The following is a 22,884-nucleotide window of genomic DNA, read 5'->3' as shown; positions in this document are numbered from 1 at the left end:
GCAGCCACTCCTGGAGCTGGCGGCCTCCCGCTGGGGCCCAGAGCGAAGGCCTCACTGTCTCCATCACCCAGCGACGGCCTGCATCTGCACACATGACCCGGGCGGCCACGTGGGTGCAGCAGAGCCCTCCAAACGAGACGCAGCCCGAACCACTTGGGACCCTTCAGGAGGGGGTCCCAGGAGGGCACTCGCTTTCTCCCACTTCCCCTCCCGCGACGGAAGGAGAAGCCTGCCCCCACATTCCCGGGGGTGTGGAGGTGGCCAAGTGGTTGGGGCAAGAAAGTAAATGTTCGAGGCTCCTGAAAGCCAGGCTTCTGGCGCTGGGGAGGGACCTACAGTATGAAAAGGGAGCCGGGAAGAAGTGACGGGCTGCAAAGGGAGGTACCAAGATACACTCACACAGTTTATAAATGACACAGACACGGGAGTTTCAGAATGCACACACAGGGAAACAAACGTAGGGGTCTACGCGTGTAAATGGGAGGAGGGACAGCTCTTCCCATGGCAGAACGCCAACACCACAACACGATGAGAAGGAAGGATGGAAACAGCCCCACTCCACCGGGGCTGGTGTCCACGGGGCTGCAGCTGGAAGTCTGACGGTGAACAGGGCCTGGGGGATCCACAAACACATCAGCCACAGCGGGAGAAACGGTGACTGCACTGGAGAATGTGGCTGGCTGGTGGCTGGCGCCAATGGGCCTGCTGATGGCGGTCAGCACCACAGCGCGGGACAGAGGGACAGACTGTGTGCCCTGATGCGGGGCAGGGTCAAGAGCATGCAGCGCTTCTGTGGCCTCAGCTGGGCTGGGGTCACCCCAGAACGAAAGACGCCGAGAACTGGAAGGGCAGGTGGAGGCTGTGGGGCTGCTCCAGATCGGAGGGGACAGAGAGGAATGACAGGGAAACGCAAGGAACCGGCCCCGACAGGACCAGAGTTCTGGGGACGGCTGGTCAATGTGACCCGTCAGCAGTTTCAGTGGGGACTCTCACTGGGAGGGTGGACTGTGCTTATGGCAGGGGTGTGTGTAGAGATATGCGTGCGTGTGTGTGTGCGCACGCATGTATGTAGACAAGGAGAGACGGAAGCTGGATGAGGGAGATATGGGAGTAACTTTCTGTAACTTTGAAATCATTTCAAAACAAATTACTTTTAAAAACCATAATAACACTCTAAAAGTCAGATCTTTAAGAGAGGAGTCCTGGACAACGCTCCTGAAGCACAACGTGTCCACTGCCCCCCGTCCCCCGTCTGCAGCACGCTGCGCCTCTCACCAGCCTGGTAGTCGTAGAGGGCGATGGCTGTGATCCCAAGATCGTTCTCATACTCGTCATAGGTGCCTTCCTCTGCAATAAACCAAGACGAGATCTGAGCGATAACCCACGTCCCGTAAACGTACTTGGCCGTGTTCCTTTTCGGTCCGACAGCCCCTCCAAGGCTGGGGCGCTGAGGGCTACTCGGGAAGACAAACTGTGGGACGTCTCCCCCTCCGTCAAGAAAAGGACTCCAGCTTCTAAGGGGCAAATCCACCCCGTCCCAACTCTAACTGGTTGGGGATAGTGACAGTTTTCAAAGGATAATTTTTAAACCTGTAAACTTTAACTTCAGGAGAGCACATATCACAAGCCAACGGCCAGCAGGAGACAGGGCTCCCAGACACCCCACGGCACCCTGGGGAGAAGGGGAGCTTCACGTGGGGACACTCTCTCATACTGCTGCTCACGTGACTCCAGCTGGGAGCAGGGAATTGTGTTCAATCTGCTCAAATAGATTAAAGGAAACCTCGTCTTTAAAAATAAGAGACTGATTTTACTGTTCGTTCAAGTGCAGTATCTATAAAATTCCCAGATCCCCACACAAGCAGGGATCTTCCGGGAACCCCCACGGGAGGCTGTGCCAACCCCCTGGGGTCTAGAGCCTGTCCCAGGGGAGACGAAGACCCTGGAGGCACAGTGGAGGGCAGCGGGGGGCAGGTCAGTCATCGGAGAAGGCGACTTTCACAGGGCAACTTAACAGGGGCCCCCTCTGCCCGGGGAACACCACAGGGGCCCCCCCGCACCTGCAGGATAGTGGCCCTGGGCCTCCGTGCTTTCATAGACGGCCTCTGGGGCGTAGGCCAGACCCTGCTGGCTATCGGCGTCCTGGTAGTCGGCGGCCTCGGTGCTGTACACGGGTTCCGGCTCGCTCACGGGGCCTCTGTAGCTCGGCTCGGCCTTGAACGAAGCCGCATCCTGGGGAAGAGCCAGGGAGACAGTTCACATGGGCCGGGCGGGTCGCTGCCACGGCCAAGGGAAACACACGGACCACTTCTCGGTCCAGCTGAGACCGAGCAAATGGACACGGAGAAGAGGAGGCAACACCTGCCGACGTGTGCAGACGGCTTCGATTCTAACCGTGCTAAGTGTGTTCAGAGGGACCACGTGGCACTTCTTCCTGAATAACCCCCATCCTCACCGCCCCCCAGCGCCCGCAAATCCTGCAGGAACTGGAACCCGCACGGCTGTCACGAGCTGAGCGCTTCTCAGGCTGTCGCCTGGGGCAGGTCTGGCCTGTTTCTTTTTCAGGTCCCAGCCCTCCGACGGCCACCCAGCAGCTTCACAATGTCACCCCATCACACGGCCAGAGCTGGCAAGGCCGCGGACGGCCGGGTTCTGTCCTAACCAAGTCCTCTGGCGGAGGGGCGGGCGGGAGGGAGCACCAGGTCACGTGCAGGAGGAAATCACCAACTCCCTGGTCACAAGCACCGGGACTTCCAAGCTCGAACCCAAGTCCTGAACTCCTGATCATCAACGGTGGCTTTCATCAGTGTTTCCAACGAGGGTCCTCCTGAAGGCGCCCTCCGGAGCCAGAGGTGGCAGGGCATGGGGAGAAGCTCCAGGAAGGGCCGGCGCTCAGGCACCAGCTCTCGATGGAGGGTGAGCAGCACAGTGCATGCTGCCTGGGAGAGGTGCTATGAAGGCCACAGAGAGGGCACTCCACCTCCAGGCCAGGTACCAGGAGTCACTCAAGGGTTAAAGAGGGAGGGACAGAGCCAGAGGCTCCTTTTGGCAAGGTCCCCTTGGATTCGAAGGGAATGGACTGGAGGATTAAAGGCCAGGCCATGGTGTGGGGGCACGAGCTGGCTGCCCGCACCCTCAGCTTAGTGATGCGGGGGCACCGTGAGCAGGTGGGCACTACGGCGGGCATCCCACACTGGCAGCACCCTATTCTCCTATCTTCCAGCAACGCCACCTCTGCCCCACCCAGCACAGGGTTCCAGCAGGGCTGCTGATCTAGGACACACCTCCCATCCCTGCCAGGGACAGCATGCCATCTTGGCCTTCTCAAGAACCAACTGCTCAGTGACGGGCCAGTAGTGGAACATGATGAGGGGGGGTGGCTCAAGGCCCCGTTTTCCATTGGATTACGAATTATAAGGCTACATCCAACACACCTGCCCAGGAGTCCAGAAGGACACGGCCGCCACACAGAGGGAACAGCAAAACAAGGAGATGACCCTGGTGGTGACGAGACTGTGGACCCGAGGCCAGGCCTGCTGCCCCGGCCCACAGCTCTCCCCGCATCCTCGTCCCTTTATGCCTCAGCTGAGATGAGTTAGTTTTCATCCCCTGCGACTCAATGATCTTTGAGGGCTAATGTCCAGGGAGAGAAGACAGGTGTGGGAACCAGGACAGGGCCAGAGAAGGGATGGAATTCGGGGCTCAGCCAGGTATGGTCATGGACGGTGGTGGCAGGGGTGCTCCCGAGAGAGGGAGATGTGGAGACCCCGTGACGGAGCGAAGGAGAGCTGAGGCAGGCAGTTCAGTAACTCAGATCAGGAGAGAGCATGCGGATCCGTGTTAGCAGGCCCTGGGGACACAGGCAGGCACAAGGCACTGACGACACAACTGAGAAGAAAGGGCCAAGGACAGAGGCTCTGGAGCAGACACGTTCAAGAGGGGCTGAGGGGAGGGGAGAGGTGGAGAGGGCTCCAGTGAAGCGAGGCCACGCGGGAGCGGCAGCTGGGTGCCGCAGGATGCGGATTCTAGAAGAGCGGGGCGCCAGCGCAAACGCAGCATGACCACGTGAGCTCCGGACCAGAAGCCATCCACTCGGTGTCCGGAGACCCCACTCGGGGGCTGCGGGCTGCGTGAGGAAGGGGGCCTCGTCCAGGAGCCCAGTGAGGACGGCCGAGAAGGTGAGAAGCAGGCCGTGTGCCCGGGAGCGTGCCCCAGCACCAGGAGGCTGCTCGCCAGGCCGCCCTCTGTGGATGGGCACCTAGCAGAGCTGAGGAGGGAGCCCACGCCGTCCGCGGTGGCGGCACTTCCCCAGGAGGGATGGCTGCAAGGAGCCAGAGACTCACTTACAAACAACGGAAGACCCACCTCATAGACGGGGCTTGAAGGCGGCCTCTCCTGCACCGGCTGAGGAGCGGGAGACGCGGGCGGGGTCTGCTTCCGGGCTCTGGCCTGCTCCTGCGATCGACAGACACGCAGCACTCAGAACACGCCCAGGACTCTCTGGGTCACCAGGCCGCCTCCGCGGCAACACGGCTCCAGCAGAAAGAGCAGAGAGTACCAAGCTCGGAGACTGAACACCAGCAGGTCTTAAGGGAACTTTGCTCTGAGCGAAGGTCACGCAGTCAGTCAAGTATTCTCAAGAACTAGGACCTCGGTGGCCCGTAATACTCCTGCTGCCACCACATAAGCCACAGGATTTACTCACTGTGCAGTCGGCAAGGCAACAGTACCACTACCGAGCTACAACCCCCGTCCCACCCAAACCCAATTCAGACGATGAGATCTGGGTCTCTGAGCTGACGCTGTGATGAACTCAGACTTTTAAAATGGGGAGAATGTATTCTGCACGTAGTACGGACATGAATCTTTGGGGCTCAGAGCGAGGACTGTCATGGACAGAATACGGCCCCCAAACAAGCTGACATCCCAGGCCCCAGATGCTGTGAACATGTGACCTCACAGGGCAGAAGGGACCGCAGATGCGACGAAGTTAGGCATCTGAGATGGGAGACAATCCGGGATTATCTGGGTTGGCCCATGTCATCACAGGGTCTTACAAGAGGGAGACAGCCATGTGAGAGAGAGAGCAGATGTGGTGATGAAAGCAGAGGGTGGAACGCGGACGGCTCCAGAAACTGGAGAAGGCCAGGGAACGTCGTCCTCTCCAGCCTCCAGAACGGACGCAGCCCTGCTGACCTGTTAGGACTTCTGCCCTCCAGCACTATAGACAGGAAATGAGTGTTGTTTTAAGCCACTAAACTTGTGGTCATTTGATCCAGCAGCTACAGGAACGAGTTCTGCCAGCTGGAAGGCTGGATTTTTCTCCAGGTTTCAGACGAGGAGACTGAGCTCCCGGAGAGGGTAAGTCACACACCCAGGGACGCATGCCGGCGAGGGGCAGAAGCGGAATCTGAGCCCTCTCCTCCCCACCCCACAGGAGAGTCCCAGCGCCACACGTCACTCGGACCCACCCACGAGTACTTGAGGCAGGAGAGCGCCTCCTCGAAGGGGCTGTGCCTGGGCTGGGCGGCCGGGCTGAGGGTGGGCTTGCAGAGAGACCGGGAACTGCAGAGGCACAGGGCCACGGATTCGTCTATGAATCACTTCTAGAAACATGTCTCCAGGCCACGGGCTCTAGGACAGCCCCTCTCAAAGGTGGCAGGGTATAGGCAGACTCCTTCCCAGAGGCGGGCTTCCAGGATCTGAGAGTCAGGCGTACGTGACCCAAGTCAAACTCTCCTCGCCTGCCAGGAGGGAGCACTCAGAAGACATGTGCTGTCGGGGAGCCGAGTGCTCCAGCGCCCTTCCACAGCCCAGGGGGTTCTGCTGGGAGCAGTACTGTGCCGACGGAGACTCGCTCTCACTGGGGAGGAGGAAGAGAGCAGACGGGTGGCAGGGGCTGGGGACAGAGAAGGACAACACACCCGAAGGGACAGCAGGAGAACCTCAAAAGGAGAGAGGTTAGGTGACGATGATCAAAAGTTTTCTTCTTCTCAAGCAGCCCATCCCTTCTGCATCTTGTGGATGCTGAGGCGACTTAGATGGCAGGGGTCAAACTTCTAAGGCAAAAAATGAGGAGGGCACTATTTGAAAAGAAGACCAAGATAGCAGGAAAAAATGCCTTGTAGTCTGTGAGCGTGTGTTCTGCAATGAAAGAAAGCTAACTTACAAGCAGCTTACTAAAAACTTGAAGGAGACATGTCTAAAAGTTTTCCAGCAATTAAGGAATAGTAAATGGTAACCGTAAAACTTGCTCTTATTCCGACTTCGCCGCACGTGGTAAGACAGCAGGGCTTATTTAACTCACGTCCTCCGCGTCGGCATTTTCTGTCTATTGCATGTTAATTTCCTCGATTATCCACGTTCTCAACATTCCCCCCCATGATTTGGGGCAGAACGTCCACAGAGTTAAACACACCTTTATGGTTTATCGATGTTGCATGCATGACTTCAGACTCTACCTCGTCACTACCCCAAAAAGAGTCATGATGAGTGTCTCCACCCCCATTTCACGGACCAGAACATGAGGCACAGAACAGCGAGCTCATCTGTCACGGGTCGCCCAGTTGGTAGGCGAGAACGTAGGGACCTGAGCCTTCAGACACCAGCCCCCCTAGGACAGGTTGAGGAAGGAGGAGCCCACCCCTCCGGCTCACCTCCCAGGCTCCTGCTCCTACCTTCTCTGGTGGGAAACACTACAAACACTCACAGGAAAGGGCAGCAGACCCAGGCTGCAGAAGCAAGAGCTGCAGGAGCAGATCCGCTTCCTCACAGGGGATTCCTCTGTATTCTCAAGTTCCTACCCGGGAAGGGCGCGTCCCAGAGTGTGACGGGTGGGAACAGAGACGCTAGGAGACCATCTGGACTGGAGCTCAGCGGAGGGCACGCGGGCTGACAGCAGGACAGAGGGAGGCCAGGCTCGAGGGTTACCGGGCTCTGAGCCAGCAAGGGCGACTGTCTAGAATCTGGCGGTCAAAAGACTTGATTCTACGGGCAGCTGAAAGCTAAAGTCCCTCAGAGGACAGCCCAACGGGAGTTCCACATGTTCTCTATTGAAAACCTCCTGGACCACCGAGGAAGGAGTAAACCAAACCCACGGGCCCAAGAGTTCCCAGTCCCCTCGCGCTGCGCAGGAGAGCGAGGCGGCCGGTCCTCACTCACGTCCAGCTGTCTCCGGGCCTCCTCCTGCTCCTGCCTTTCCTTCGCCATCCTCTGCGCCCTCTCCGCTTCCGCCTTCCGCCTGTCCTCCTGCTCTTTCTCCTTCGCGAGGTTTTCGAAGTTAGCTCTGATGTTGCTTGTTTTACTGTTCACTGCAGAGGGAAGCAGAGATTTATGTGTGATGTCAGAACACAACTACTATCTCCCCAGACCACAGCCCCGTGCCAGCGTGACCTCTCCCGGGGGGACCCATCGGTCCCGCCCGACATGGAAGGGAAATGTCCCCCAGCCGCCAGCTCAGCCCGCCCCCCATGAACTGGCCTCAGTGCCTTCTGCCCATTGCACACTTTCGGCAGGACCAATGAACATCATAAGCCATGGAATAGTTTAAATTCCAAACATCATTGTATTCTTTACCACCATATACTCGGCGGGGGGAGTAGCCAATTTTCCCTCAGGACGCCCTTGATGAAGCAGTAAAAAATACTAATTTTTAGTAAATCTCAACCCTTGAGCATACGTCTTTAATATTCTGTGCGACAAACAGGAGGGACACAGACAGCACCACTGCCACACACCAAGCTCAGCGGCTGTCTCGAGGAAGGACACTTGTGCGACTGTCTGCGTCGCAGGTTGAACTGACTTCTCACGGAGCATGATTTGTCCCTGAAATAACTGATTGGCTGTAGTTAAGCACACTGGGTACTCAGCACGCATTTCCTCCAAAATAAACGAACCAAGCCTATCGCGTCAACAACAACCGCACCATTTGTTGTCAATGGGAAAACATAAGCTTTCAAGCAAAATCAGAATTTTGGAAAACCTGTATCTGCTCCCGTGCACATGACAATTTCCCAGTTTTACTTAAAGACTTTGTGCTAGCACTGATGACAGTATTCACAAACACGATTTTTTTCGGTATTACAGAACGACACAGCAACATTTCGGGGGTCTCTGTAACTCAGTGATCCAATATTTTCCAACGACTGATGCATCATGTTACAAAATCATGGTGTGCAAGGAAGAACAAGCCTCAAGAAAACCACTAAACCACAGCCTGTTCTGAGTGTCACATCAAAGAGCATCCACGACGACCTCACACGGCCTTCCCTCTCCGCTGCAGATCTGGGCGAGCCCAGACTTTCTCCATCAACAGGACTTAGCACAACACAGAAGCAGCTGGGAGAAGTCGGCTGTCTTATACCACAGGGACTGACAGAAACAAAACACCACCCTTCTGCATTTTAGTTTTGAAAATGTTATTTTTTTCATAAAAGTATTATGCTGATATGTAATGGCTTTATTATTTTTAAATGAATTATAAAATGTTAACTTCTCTGTTTTAGTTTCCAATAAGTAAAGATCAGTAGACGTAACCCACATAGTTCTTTGGGGCCCTCGATAACTCCTACGAGGTCAAAGTCTGCTTGGAGCACCAAGTCCGAGAACTGCAGGCCCAGGGCGTCCACAGTGAACCGACGGTGACTCTCTGCGTCCTATTTGTAACGCACTCCCTTCTAGCACGTATATTTTCCTGACTAAACAATGCTCTCCTTAAGTGCGTGGCCCACATGACCGAACGTGTGCCCTGCAGACAGCTGGACTAGAAGAGGCCCTCACATGAGCAGTCACCTGAAAGGACAGACTGCGGCAGCCTGGACCAGGCCCAAGGAGGAGAAGGAGCGAAGGAGAGAGTGCCTACTCCAGCTCGTGCACAGGCGCTACAACACATCCCTCGGGTCACATCAGGGCCGACCGCGTCCAGGGGCACCAGCGAGCGTGTCTGAGCAGCAGGTGCCACAGGACCCTCCCAGAACGCGGTTCCAACAGCGAGAAGGGCCCTCACACACGTGCAGTTAACCCAGCTCTACTTTGGGAAGCACCCACCAAAGCAGATCCCCACGGCCGGAGAGCACAACACGCTGCGTGGGAAAGCTGCCTCTGACCCTCTGCAGGAACAAAGAGGATCTTCCCTCAAAAGGGAAGTCAATTTGTTTCCTGAAAATACACAGGAACGACTCTGCTCCCCATTCAGCTCCATCACCCCGTTCAGCTCCATCTCTCCACTCATGCTCCATGTGTTCCCGGTGCACATTCTGCCAACTACCCTTTTTTTTGAGGAAGATTAGTCCTGAGCTAACATCGGCCACCAATCCTCCTCGTTTTGCTGAGGAAGACTGGCCCTGAGCTCAAATCCATGCCCATCTTCCTCTACTTTATATGTGGGACGCCTGCCACAGCATGGCTTGCCAAGTGGTGCCATGTCTGCACCCGGGATCCGAACCAGCAAACCCCGGGCTGCCGAAGCAGAACATGCGAACTCAACCGCTGTGCTACTGGGCCAGCCCCCCAACTACCCTTTGCCCTGAGCATTTTCCTGGGACAACCAAAGAGCGTGGAATTTCCTCCTGGAAAAGCCACAGTGCCGGTAGGGGGTCCGCCAGGACTCACCTGCTTCGACAGGGACGGTCTTCTGATACGTGGAGGCCACCTTGGCGACATCCTCAAAGGTTGAAGCATTCTACCGAGACAGGAAAGGAACATCAGGAAGGCACTGTTCTCTGCTCCTCACACCCCGTGACGGCTGCCACCTCACCCAGATGGCAAAGCCTGCCCTCAACCTTGTGAAAGAACCAACCAGGGAGTCCAAAGCTTTCGTATCTCCTTTTCTGTTCTGCAAGTTAACTGAGGCATGAAAAGGTTACAACACACACTTGCTGGTGACGACACGGGTCAGCGTGAGAAGAAAAAGTACACGCGTGAGGAGGGATGGACCGGCGGAGCACAGAGAATTTCTAGGGCAGTGAAAATACTCTGTATGGCAGTACAAGGGGGACACATGTCCTTACGCACGTGTGCAAAGCCACAGAACGTCCAGCACCAAGAGTGGACGCTAAAGTCAACCGTGGACTCTGGTGACGACGACCTGTCAGCGTAGGCTCGCGGACTGTACCCAACGTCCCAGCTGGCGGAGGATGCTGATGGTGGCGGAGGCTGTGCGTCGTGGGGGCGGGGGGCATATGGGAAATCTCTGTACCATCCTCTCAAATTTGCTAAAACTGCTCCAAAAAAAAAGAGCAGGAAAAAACCCAGAAGCATATCTGCACCTGCGCAATCAGAAACCAGGTGCGGGTTCTGCACTAGCCCTCGCCCCGGGAGGGGACACAGTGCCGCAAGCCTCGCCTGGCCTGACCGTCCACATCCCCCACAAGCGTGAGTGCGGGGGCCCAATTCTGTCAGACGACACTTTGAGCGACAGCTGCTCCTTCAAGGCTGATGCTGACGCAGACACTGATGCAGACAGGCTCTGGGAACCACGGGCCATCCTCAGTTTCTTCGTGAGCAACCACTTCCCAGTGACACACCTGGGGCGTGGGACAGTCACTGCCTTCCTGACACAAATCAGGGGAGCAGGGTCCCGAGGACGTGGACCTGAAGTTAGCGGGCACTGTCTGAGGGTGACTGTGAGTGGCAGCTCCCTCCCGTCCAGGCACAGGCTGACCCCTGTGCTGAGTGTCGCACACACGGGCCAGGCCCCCACCCTCCCCCAGAGCCCCGTTCTCCCTCCACAGCCACCCCGCTCGGCCAGAGCACGGCTGTCCACCCACCCGTCTGCCATGCCCAGCCACAGCCAGCCTGAGAACCCGGCACCCGGGCCACCCTGGCCCCCCTGCCCCCCTCTCCGAGTGCGACCGCTCAGCTGCCCTGACCAAGCCCTCTCCCTTCCCAGACCACCCGCCCACCAGACCGGGCCTCTGCCACCTCTCTCCAGAACAATCTCTTCTCACACTCACTCCCTGCCCTGCCCCCCACCCCCAGCTGTCCCATCAGGCTCCTGCCTGCCCTGTGGCTTCAGGGGTAGGGGCGTCAGCACCCTCCCCATGGGCCCCTCCTGTCGCCCCCATCTGCCCAGCCCAGCCAGTTCTCCAGCACGCTGCCCAGAGCCAGCTCTCTGCCGTCACCTGGGGGCTTCCAGCAAACATGGCCCCCAACCTCTCATTCTCGCTTGCAGCGTCCCCACCACACCGCGCCCCACCTCCTCCACAGCATGCCCCCATCACCAAGACCCGCTTGCCGACTAGAAGCTTCTCCCTCTCACCGCCCTCCTCTACGTGGCGCCTGCTCCTCCCTCCCCTCGGTCCAGCCTGGCAACTCAAGGTCACGACCTCTCCCAGGTCCCACCTGCTGGGCACCCCTCAACCCGTTTCCATCCCCTATAGGGACTTCAGACCCGAATCCCTCCACACGCAAGTCCCTGGGACCCCGCGCAGCTCCCTCACCTTCCTAAGCCTCAGGCCTCCAACCGGACAACACGGACGCCGTCACACCACCAACAGGAACCATAGTCACCGTCACACACAGGCTCACCCAACCTCTGCGCCAAGCCACCACCCTGGCTCGGTCGCAGGCCCCCTCGTCAGCCTCTCCCGTCCACGGCTGCGTCTCAGTGACCCCACATTCTCCACCAGCACCACATCACGGTCTCCCTCCACATGCCTGTCTACGGCCTGGGCTCCCCTACACGTTCTGGTCTCTTCCATCTTAAACAGAACCATCCCCTCGGCTGACCGCTGCCCAGCTCACAGGACCACAGTGGGCAGAGCGGGCCCAAGCTTGCCGACTCTACGACTGACCCTCCCCACACGGTGCGGGTCCCCGCAGGCCAGCTTCCCCCAACCTGCCCCCCAACACCCACAACAATGCCCTCACCAGGACTCCCGGGGCCACCACATTGCTCGCCCAGACGTGACCCCCACCAGCAGCACTGCTGGGCACAGGTGACCCCCCCTGCCCCGAAGCTCTCTACCCTCAGACCAGCACCACCAGACCCTGTGGGCTCCCCCCACCTTGCTGGGTGCACTTCCCAGTGTCCTCTACCAGCCTGCCTGCTGCCCCCCAAGGTGTGTCCCTGGGCCCGCTCACCACTCTGCAGGCTCCCCTGGCCTCCGATTTGGCCCCGGCTCCATCCACATCTGTACAGTGGCCGTCTGCCTCTGGTCCAGCCGCACTCTCGTCCACCTGCCCTGCCGGGTAGCCCACCCCGGACACACCCACAGCCGACTCAGCTACCCACCCCTGCTCCTCCCAGGCGCCCAGCTCAGCAGAGGCCCACCGTCCACCTGGGGCAGTCCTGCCTGCCCCCGCCAACCCTTAAAGCCGGGGGCTTTACCTCCCGCCTCGCTGAGGTCAGTGCCGCTCTCCCTCTGCCACGAGCCCCTGCCCGAGCCAGCACCGCACCCTGCTCACACCACTGAAGCCACCTCCTAACTGGGGCCACAGCCTCGCTGCTTCTCCACAATCCACTTCCACACCGTGACCAGGGGCTTCTCAAGACAGATCCCGTTTGTGTCACTTGCCTGCCAAACCCTTCGAGGGCCACTCAGGACTCATCTGATGAAGGACGAAACCAGACGTATATAGTCTGCAGGGCTCCCCGAGATGGTCCCTCCCAGCTCCTCACCCATCGGCCCTCCTCTGAAGTGAGCCCCTAACAGTCTTTGTGGCACCCCCGCCCCACCCCTGCATGCTATGTCCCTGCTCTCCAGGTTCCTGGCCCATCTTCCCGGCATGCTCCACCCCTCAAATCTGAGCCCAGCCTCTAACTTCCCCAGGACCCTTCTGGCCCCTCAGCCTGAGCCCTGGGCCTGCCACATGCTCCCAGGGCCCATGCGTGGTCACGTGGTGGAGCCCCTGGGTGACGGCCTCTGTGTGGTCAGCTGTGAGCCTGACAGCAGCAGAACTCCGTGAGGAATGGCCCTGCTGTCCTTGACCACAGGCCGGGCACAGGACCAGGCAGGACGGCCTCCGTCTTCGCTCAGGAGATACAAGCCACACGTGTCCTCGTGTGGACAACTCCACACCCGCTCTAAGTGTAGACTCTGCTATGGCTGGACCGTACGCTAGAAAAACGGCCGTCTGATACACTTAAGACTGACTCTCAGAGATCCGACACCATGTGACAAAGTCCCCAGTGAAAACAAGTGTGTTCCCCGGGACACCCGTGGGAGGCGGTGCTGTGGGCAGGACCTGCCTCTAGATGGCCCCTGTCCCGTGGACCTTCCACCATGAACCATGATACAGATGTTCTAGACCCGCGCGCTCCCAGAGCCGCCACCGCCACACGTGCCTACTGAGCTCCTGACGTGGACAGTGTGACCAAAGAGCTCAATTTCCAACCGGTTTACCGCTAACTACTTTGGATTCAAACAGCCACATGTCCTCAAGGGTCTCGTGTTGGCCCCAGAGCCTAATGCCTGGCTTCCAAAGGTGGCCCCGCCACTTGCTGCTATGCTGTGGCCATGCACTGAGCCTGCCTGGCCAGGGACCCCCAAATGCAAAAGGGGACAGGAACAGTCTCTGCCCCACAGCACGACCATGTGGGGTACCAGAGAGGATGCCCGTGACCGGTAGACGAGGCCTGGCATACAGGTCAGCAATCAGCACCATCAGTGATGACACGTGCCCGACTTAAATGTTTGTGCATCTGAAAACCTGAGCCACACCCCACCCCACACCATCCACGGAGCTGTGCGCTGACACACCAAGAGCTCCACGAATTCCCGGACCTCGTAAATTCCCGAACACGGCAGCAGAAGACACTCAGGCCTGGATCTGGAATCCTTACCTTGTCCATCCGGTCCTTCTGGACCCCGTACTTTCCGCCGAATCCTTTGGAATAGTCTGCAAAGTGGCACAACACAACACTTACACTTAGGCTGAGGACCAGCGAGGTGCCTGGGGCAGAGGCATGCAAACACACCCAGAAACAGCCTAAGAAGACGCACCCCGAGCAGAAAGAGACCAGAACCGCACCCCGCGCGGTCCTCACTTGCAAGCTGAGTTTGTTTCTACCCGTGGTGTTCAGCACACAGGCAGGGGAAAAGCAGAAAAGGGGTGTGCGCATGCGTCCCGTGCTCTCCTGAGGGACAGAGGGTGCCATGTGGGCTGACAGGCAGTGAGCCGAGGGCCCAGCACAGGCGCGGCAGCGTGCCACTCCAACAGCACAGTCTTCCACCTGGCACGGCTCCCGCCCTACTAGGACTAGGCAGAGGCTCGAGGCAGCTGTTTTCTTGCTTTTTAAAAGAAAAAAAAAAATTCCATGGGGAAATTCTACCAGCCAACTCTTAGGACGTAGCAACACAGATCTCCATGACAGGCACACCGTCACGCGGCGTTAAGGCCACGCAGAGCCAAGGCCGTCTCCGCGCAGGCTGCCGGATCAGCACCGGATCAGCTGCGTCCGCCGTCCCTCGCCTGAACACGGCCGTGTGTTCCCAACCTGGGGACAGAGCCTACACTCTGCCCTGGCAAGGAGGACCGTCCTTGTCTTCCGCTCGTGTGTCCAGGTTCTAACGGCCAAGTCCGAATTTGGACAGCAATTAAATAACTGCTCTAAGGAGAAATGTGTTCACCGTGTGGACTCCCAACAGATACACCTAGAAATTTCCTGTGTCTTCTTAGCTTCCTGTACATACCGTTTAGCTCTGTGTGAGGAAGTTATACGTAGGTGGTGTCGTCAAAAAAACAAAACAAACAAAAAACACCTCCCACCCCTGGTCAAAAAAACACCACCACGATGAAACAGAGACCACACAGAACACGGCTGCCCCTGCCCCTCGGTGCCCCGCGCCTCTGGCTGAACTAAACATGGTTCTCCCCGTCTCAGAGGCAGTCAGGTGGCTTACTCAGTAGGTAAGTCACGGTCAACAGCAAGAGCTCCAGCAGAAGGCTGCTGGGAGACCAGGGACACCCCACTCCAGGACGGAGCCACGTTATGGCTTTAGGGCAACACACCCTGCAAACTACGGCCATGTCTTGCCAAGCACAAACCCCATGGTGCCAGGGAACAAGTGAATGGGGGTGGGAGGAGTGCAGGCGACCATGGCTCCAGCATACACCTGGGTTTCAACGCCCGAGTGCCCCTCGAGGGCACAGAGGGTGCTGGCAAGGCTGAGGCTGGAAGTCTGTGCTAGAAGTGGCCGCACTGGAGGGGAGGCGGGGGTGGGGGCTGGTGAGCAACTGTGCCTTGCTGGGACTCGTGCTTGGCCAGTCTCTCCTTGTAATCAAACCCCACAGCACAGGAGTCCTGCCTCTCGGACTGAACACCAAATCTGCCTCCGAAACCAGTCTTATAATCTGGAAATCCACAAGCAACAGTGGAGAAAACCGAGAGAGGAAACACAGTTCGGTTAGAATCGTGGGAGCATGGGCAGGAATCAAGTACATCATTTAGAGAAAGGAAAAGCTCTGCCAGGCTCGGGGGCTGCAGAGCCAGCTCACAGGCTCAGCAACAGTCAAAACTGGGCTCAAAGGTTAGAGGGCAAACTCAAAATCTGAACACTCCAGCCAAGATCAGACCGGGTTAGGAACTGTATTTCAAATAATTCGGGAAAGCCACTCCATGCTTTGAGGTTTCTTTCTAGGTCCTACCCACGCTGCAGACAAGAGAACGCATCTCTGCGCATGTGAAGAAAGAGACACGTTATACACGAGGTTACTGCACGGCAACGCGTACCAGCCCCACCTCCATCTGTGCTGGTTGAAAGGACGGGGTGAGTCTGGGGCTCACTCAGAGGTCTCCCGTCCCCATGTGCTACTTTCCCAGGGGCATGGTTCTGTTGTGGAAAGCACACAATCCCGGGCAGAGAGGAGGCATCCCCTTCCACAGCCTACAGCACGCTTTATCAGCACCAATTCATGGACTGGATCGCTGTCGCCCCTCTGGCCGCCCCCTGAGGGCAGAAAACAGCGTTCCCGGAGCTGCTGCAGGCAGTGACCGGCGCTCCAGAAGCCCAGTGACACGGGGCCTTCTTGTGGGAGCCCTCCCGTGGGAGGGGACGGGGGTTCCTCACTCCTCTAGCTGAAGGGCTGCCTCAAATCACGGGAGGGCTACGACAACCTCCCACACTGAAGACAGAACACCACTGCTACAGAGACACGGCAAAAACATGGCACAGTGACGGACCTGCGAAGGGAAATAAACTCGGGAAACGATCCCAAGTAGGAGATTCAAAATGAAGGTACCTTTTTGGGATTCGTGCAGCTGCAATTTCTCCTGGTGATCCCAGCCAAGAGCACATTTGTCTTGTCTGTCTGTCTGCACACCAAATTTTCCTCCAAACCCTTTCACGTAGTCTAATGGATTAGAAAAAGGACACAAACTGGTATTAACGGATAGCCCGGGCAACAGAGAGAAAACATGTTTTTCAATGCACGTCAATACACACAATTCGCTCAATTCATCCCTTCTCTCTCAGATCTTCGGTAAAACTTTAGGTAACACTCATCAAGAGGCCCTCCTCATACAGCGTCTGGAAACTGACCCCATCTGTAATCCCAGCGTTCCGAATAAACGCAGACGGGACCCCACAGAAGCAGCGCCAAGCGATGCAGCTTAAGCAGCAACCGGAGCCCCACAGTCCCACCACTTACACACGCGACACTATTAGCACAAGCGGCACTGCTGGGGTGTCAGAGCCAAAAAAACTGGCAAGAGTCGATCTCTCATGTAACAGCTGTGTTTCTGCTTTGCTGTTTTAAAGCTGGCTGCTTAACTGAGAGATGTCCGTATTAAGGGCTGCTGGTTACGCTCCGTCTCTGCCTGCTGCTCTGGTTACCACCCGTCCCGTTAACAGTCACCGGCTGGAGAGCTGGTAAGATGCAGGCACCTGTCTGGGACTCGTGCTTCTCCGTTTTGCCTTGATACTCAAAGCCAACGGCACTTTTATCCACCTTGTCCTTGTCGATACCGTACTTGCCACCGAAGCCTTTGGAGTAATCTAAAAACAAGGAAAGCAGTTTACAGGCCAGCAACACAACCAGCGAGCAAGCTGTGGATTCCAGCAGGCTTCAAGAAAGTACTTTTAACACTCAATTAAAAAAAATATAAACCAAAAATCTTTTAGGCTCACTATAAGATCACTGATACAGAAAATATCTAAAAGTCTTGCTCATATGTAATAACAGGACTAGGAAGAGTCCTATAAAGACAGCAGATTTATAACTGTAGCATCTTTCCTTCATTCCAAAAGACAGCATGGAGTAACAGTTTATTACAAAGCTTCTGGATCAGCACGAGCCGAGCAGCCGGCTTTTAATGGGTCCCTCTGCTTCATGGACCAGCACAAGGAGAGGCATGCAGGGGTGCCTGCAAAGACAGGATAAACCTGGAACGCCCTCCAGAAACACTGGTTCTCAAAGCTCCGTCAGTGGAATGGTTCTCTCTGTCCTAAAGGATGACTCCATCGTGGGCACGTCAACGCACGAGCGCGCGGAGCAAACCCCTTCCGCAAAGGCCTGGGGCTGCCAAGGAGCCTGCCTGCCCAGGCACTTGGGGCTGTGCCCCCGACCTCCCAGACTGGCATTTCCTCTGCCCCAGAGTCCTCTTGGGGAGGAAGTCAGTGCAGACTGCAAGGCATCCAGCAGCAGGTCCTGAGGACCTGGGTGCGCGTGGGGCAGAGGAGCACAGGTCTGCTCCAAGGAGGGAGGGAGAGAAGGCAGTGACAGCGACCCCGCGCCGCAGGCCACCTGGCGTAACGGAAGTGATGCCTGCGGCAAAGGGACACTGGGCTGGCCCACAGCCAGCTCCTCGGAGAAACGCCAAGCTGGTGGGGTTTCCAGTGGTGGGTTTTGGTTTTGTTCTTTAAAGAAACCTGGGATTTTTTTAAATACGTGAGCTCTCAGTTTTTATATGTTGGCAATCATTTTAAAAGATCTAAATGTACAGGCCAAACAAAACAATGAGGAGAACCAACGGTTCATGGCCTCTGCAGGAGGGACTGAATCTAACGCCCTCCACCTACAGCCCTCGCTGGGTGACGGCAGTAAGTGACCCGCGAGGCCGCCACAGCAAAGGAAGCCAGCACGGCTTCTGAGGACAATCTGGCAATCTGTCGAAATTTTAATTCAGTGTCCTCTGACCCAATTATATTTCTAGGAATTTACTCTTTTGAATAACCACTTACGTATATAAGACACAGGGATAAGAATACTCATGCAGTCGACTTTTAACATCGAAAATTGAAAATAACCTAACTTGTACATTCCACAGAGGAATGGTTACGTAGACTACGGGATCTTCCCACCACGGAGGACTGAGCAGTCACCAAAAACGCGACAGACCCCTACACTGACCTGAACGGAACAAGAACGGCCAAACCGTTTTGAGTCAAAAAATTGTGTAACTATAACGTGACCCGCCGTGCACAGGGGAACGCCCCAGTGCGCATGTCTGTAAGCGTGTGGGAAGCAGCGGCGAGGGGGCAGGCCGCGCGGTGGACGGGCTGCGGGGTGCTGCCCAGGCGGACCTTTCTGCGACTCGTGCTTCTCCGTCTTGCCCTGGTAGTCGAAGCCCACGGCGCTCTTGTCCACCCGGTCGGCCTGCACGCCATACTTGCCACCGAAGCCGCTGGAGTAGTCTGTGGAGACAAGCAGCAGTGGGCATGGGAGCAGACAGGAGCTAACCCTGCACTTTGGTTAAACCAGAACAGAAACGACTCACGGTGCGACTCAGCAAGAGATCAAGCACACATTCTAAAACACACAAGCCACCCGCTGTCACCCACGCGTGACGCCAGACTCAGTCTACACTGTCCCTTTCACCTGTTAGGGGCACTTCGTTCACGATGGCAGACATGAACTGCGTTCCCACCTCGGAAGTTCACCGCTCAGATACAGGTCAGTCAATGGAGAAAGCTACGCAGCTACAAACCCTTTCCAGAGAAGACCCGCCCTCCAACGCGTATGCGCCAGAACGGGCCCTGGAGCGCTGCGGGATAGAGCGCTCACTCCCCGGGTCATCTGACGACACACAGGAGGCAGAAGCAAGCAAACTTGCAAAGCATACATCGCATGCTTTGGAAAGTGACCAGCTTTCATTTTAACAAAGGGCTTTATGAAACCAGCACGACTTAAGAAAGATTCGCCAACACTGCGTTAAAGACCGCACGTGCGCAGGGAAAACACCGATGACGCAACGGCTGCGGTTTCTATCCTTTGGGGGAAGTTGGCTTTTTGCCAGCAACGTCAGAGCCAGCGTCTCCAGGGCGACACTGCGAGGATGGTGGGAAGGCAGCTTCTGCTGCAGTGTGGGGCACCAGAGAGATGCGAGACGCCAGGGATTCTAGGGGCGTGATGGGGACCACAACACACACAGGACCCAGATGACACAGCCACCCACGAGAGAGAGTAGGGTCTCCCCACGGTGACACCCCTCCCCCAGGAAGAGGCCTCAAACGCCCCGGCCCCTTCCCCGCCGAGGCCTTCCCACCCACACCTGCATCTTCTGCAGCTCACCTTTCTGCGAGGCGTGTTTCTCGGTCTTGCCCTGGTACTCAAAGCCGACGGCAGACTGCAGTGACAACAAAAGGGGACATGCGTTGTTAAATGCCTCTGAGAGTTAACCTGAGTCCACAATACACGGGAAATCTCTAAAACCAAACCACGTTCTTTTTGAGCTCTGATTTCCTAAGCCGAGTGCAGGTCTAATCAACACCCCAAGCTCTGGCGTTTGAACTTCCATGCCATAAAACGACCAACAAGGCCCAGTGGGTGGCCCGTCCTCCCCAGGGGCCGGCAGCCGCCCAGCGAGTCTGGCTTAGGATTTTAGGCACACACCGCCACCTCGGGACAACTCCCTCCTGCCACAGAGAAACTGAGCTTTCCAACAGGCTCTGCCAAGAGCAACACGAACATCGGTAACAAGAATGGGCGCCGCAGTGGGCATCAGGCACGCCCCACCAGGTGCACTGCATGCACAGCCCCAGGAACCGCCACCACCCCACCTTACAGACAGGAGCCGCGGAACCACGGCTGCCGCGCAGCAAAGCCAGAAAGTGGACCGAGGTCTAAGTACAAAGCCAGGCCCTCAATGCTGTGATATGAAAGACAGGGTGACAGCCCTGAGTCAGGAAATCAGAAGAGGCCCAGAGCCGGCGGACAGCATCTGGACACTCAGCGCAGCCCTGGAAATGGGCGTGTGTGGCGCTCTGATGATTCTACTCTGAACATCACTCGTCACAGTGACATCCATGAAGGGAGGGTAGATGGATATGGTCCCCAGCGGCACCTTCCTGGGCAAATATAAGTCCCTCTGATGAGCAGACAGCAGCACAGGGATTTCTACAGCAAACAGTGAAAAAGGCCCTTACGCTTTTACCGCTCTCGCTTCCTCACCCAGCCAGCCAATCAGCTCAGAGCATCTGGGGAGGAGGAGGGGCCCCTGCAGTCCCAGAGCCAGGGGCACCTCCATGTTCCCTCAAGAGGACAAGCCCGGCAGCACATCAACATGGCAGCCAGCTCTGATCTCAAGGGAGCGGCCCCGTGCCCTCGCCGGGCCCTGGCTCCTTGGACGCGTCACTCACCTGGTCAACTCTGTCCACCTGGACACCAAACTTGCCTCCAAACCCCCGGACGGAGTCGACCTGCGAGCAGTGCTTGGACAGCTTCGACTGGTACTCGTGGCCGACAGCTGACTAGAACAGGTTGCAAACGCAGAGTATTAGGCGCCCACCAGCATCACCACACAGACTTCCTCCCGTGCGGGGTCTAAGGGGCGGCCGGCTTCGGCCAGCGAGGCGCTCCTTACTGAAACACTCAGGACGAAGTCGGCCCGGGGGAGTTCTCTGCCTGCTGGGGGCCTGCACTGTCGCGGCCCCGGTGCAGCTGTTCACTGTGCTCCCTCCAACTCGGGCCCCCCGGAAGCCGCCCAAGAACCCGGGCTGCGGGGCTCCTGACATGAACGGGCGTGAAGAAAGGACCACGAGGCCAACCCCCATCCAGAAACCAGAGCCGGTGCCTGCAACACGACACCTATGACCCGTCTACAGGAAGATGGCGGGCAAGCCAGCCACTCTGCTGAGCTGAGGCATTCTCATACCCCATGACCCGGAAACAGGACAAAAAATACTGATTTTGCTAACAAACTGAACTACAGACACACGTGCTTTAGTGATGATCCTCATTCAGTGTCACCACCTACTGAGCGGACACCCCATCCAAGGGGGCAGGGCCTGTCACCGCATCGGCTCGTTCCAGCTTCACCAACACCATGCTCATCCCACTGACGGGGCAGGGAGCGGGTCCAGCCACCTCCTGCTCAGGTCATGCGGCCCCCGAACGGTAAACCTCGGGCTTTCCACCGCGGGGTCAGCAAACCGGGGCCGAGGCCCACAGCCAGTACCCCCAGCTCTTTGTGAATAAAGCTTTGGGAACACGGCCACATCTATTCATTTCCATGTTGTGTAAGGCAACTTCCGCCGTTCAACCACCATGTTCAGTAGCTGCCAGAGACCCCACAGCCTGCAAAGCAAAAATACTACCCAAACTCAGAGTGGCCCACAGCCCTGCCCAGCCTGACGGGTCCTCCCACCCTTCGAGCTCAGCGCCACCTCCCAGGCTCCTTCATCAGAGAGGACAGTGGTCATGGACCCCTTCATGGGCAGTGAGGACATGCGATGTGACTGACACGTGACCCAGTGTGGAGCATGAAGAAGGCACATCTGACCCCTTATCCTTACTCGGGCACGTCCGCACTGCCTCACAAGTGCCCCAGCCACAGTGGCTCTGCAGTAAGGGGGCCATCAGCGCCCCGCAGACGCACTTCCAGTTCATTTATCTAGAACTTCACAAAACGAGTGGGTTCAGGATGCAACTAGAGCAGGGTCAACACCAATCCTGACGCTCGGTAGGCAACTCAGTGCCCGTTCTTTCTATATCGCAGTGAAAAAAACCAGTAAAGTTCTCAACGTCAGAGCTGGGCTACTCTCTCTTCTTCCCAGGTTTGCTCTGCCGTCCGCAGCCAACTGACACCTCTGGGGCAGACATCACCACCTGCGGCCTCCAGCGTCTCACCCAGAAGACGTCGACAAAGCCACCACCGGGGGCAGCGTGTCGAAGGGACTCTCCAGCACGAGTCAATCAGAAAGAAGTTTTAAGACACTGTTCTGAAAATAAAGCCCGAGTCACAACTTGGCAAGTTTTCCAGCTTTTTGATCGAAACAGATTTATTCCCAAAACTGCCCTTGATCTGGTATTGAGAAAATCACGTTTGTTATTAGACAGTCGGCGCCAGGCAGGGCTGTCCCGAGGCCTGGACACACCCTCTGGCTTTAGGACGTGGCAAGATGAGGAATGAAGCCACAGCATGCCCCACGGCCACCTGCTCCCCTGAAGGAAGGGCGCGCGGCGCTCAGACAGCAGCACAGACGGGACCCCTTGGCTGGCGCACTTTCCGGGTCCTCGTTCTTCTCGCAAACGTGCTTGCCCAAAACGTGTTTCATTGTGGAAGTCTCTATCACATATTCCTCCATTCTTAACACAGAGATCTCAGGGATGTTTGAATTCCTGGAGAGGACACGTTACAAGTGACTTGAGGGCTACTTGTTTGGGTTTGGAGTCTGTTATTTCCGATAGGAGACGGGTCCAATCATGCTCACGTGAGCTGACGGGCGACCTTCCCTAAGGTGCAGAGAGGCACCGGGGAGGCGCGGGGCCTGCAGCGGGGCCTGCAGCAGCACCCGCTGGACTCGCCTCTGACGGCAACCACCCGCCATGCCCAGCTGAAGGGCGGCGAGCCCGTTTCCCTGGGCCACCAGGTCCCGCTGACGCACCGGCCCGGGAAGCACAGCCTGGCACTCATGAGACACCCACGGAGCGACCTCCCGGGCCGGGACAGGCACAGCCTCCAAGGAAAGGACAGCGGGCCACGGCAGTGGCAGCGATGACGAC

At 57.3% G+C, this 22,884-nt stretch overlaps 1 protein-coding gene across 8 annotated transcripts in view; it reads right to left on the bottom strand.

Annotated features, from left to right (window-relative positions):
- Positions 1-22,884, bottom strand: part of CTTN (cortactin) — a 35,790-nt gene that overhangs the window by 1,488 nt on the left and 11,418 nt on the right. For 3 of the 8 annotated variants that reach the window (XM_001917711.5, XM_070228991.1, XM_070228986.1), the window contains 12 exons: positions 20,520-20,630; positions 19,453-19,507; positions 18,465-18,575; positions 16,827-16,937; positions 16,183-16,293; positions 15,184-15,294; positions 13,784-13,839; positions 9,610-9,679; positions 7,162-7,310; positions 4,366-4,455; positions 2,061-2,232; positions 1,276-1,347 (listed from right to left, as the gene is read on the bottom strand). In XM_001917711.5, the coding sequence (XP_001917746.3) occupies positions 1,276-1,347; positions 2,061-2,232; positions 4,366-4,455; positions 7,162-7,310; positions 9,610-9,679; positions 13,784-13,839; positions 15,184-15,294; positions 16,183-16,293; positions 16,827-16,937; positions 18,465-18,575; positions 19,453-19,507; positions 20,520-20,630 (1,219 nt within the window). Of the gene's footprint in view, positions 1-1,275; positions 1,348-2,060; positions 2,233-4,365; positions 4,456-7,161; positions 7,311-9,609; positions 9,680-13,783; positions 13,840-15,183; positions 15,295-15,588; positions 15,616-16,182; positions 16,294-16,826; positions 16,938-18,464; positions 18,576-19,452; positions 19,508-20,519; positions 20,631-22,884 lie in introns of all 8 variants that reach the window. The other 5 variants (XM_001917710.5, XM_070228990.1, XM_070228989.1 and 2 more) reach the window with 2 other exon arrangements.

This window comes from Equus caballus, chromosome 12 (genome assembly GCF_041296265.1).
Source record: "Equus caballus isolate H_3958 breed thoroughbred chromosome 12, TB-T2T, whole genome shotgun sequence".
In the NCBI taxonomy this organism is placed as follows: domain Eukaryota; kingdom Metazoa; phylum Chordata; class Mammalia; order Perissodactyla; family Equidae; genus Equus; species Equus caballus.
This window is presented reverse-complemented; position numbering and strand designations above follow the sequence as displayed.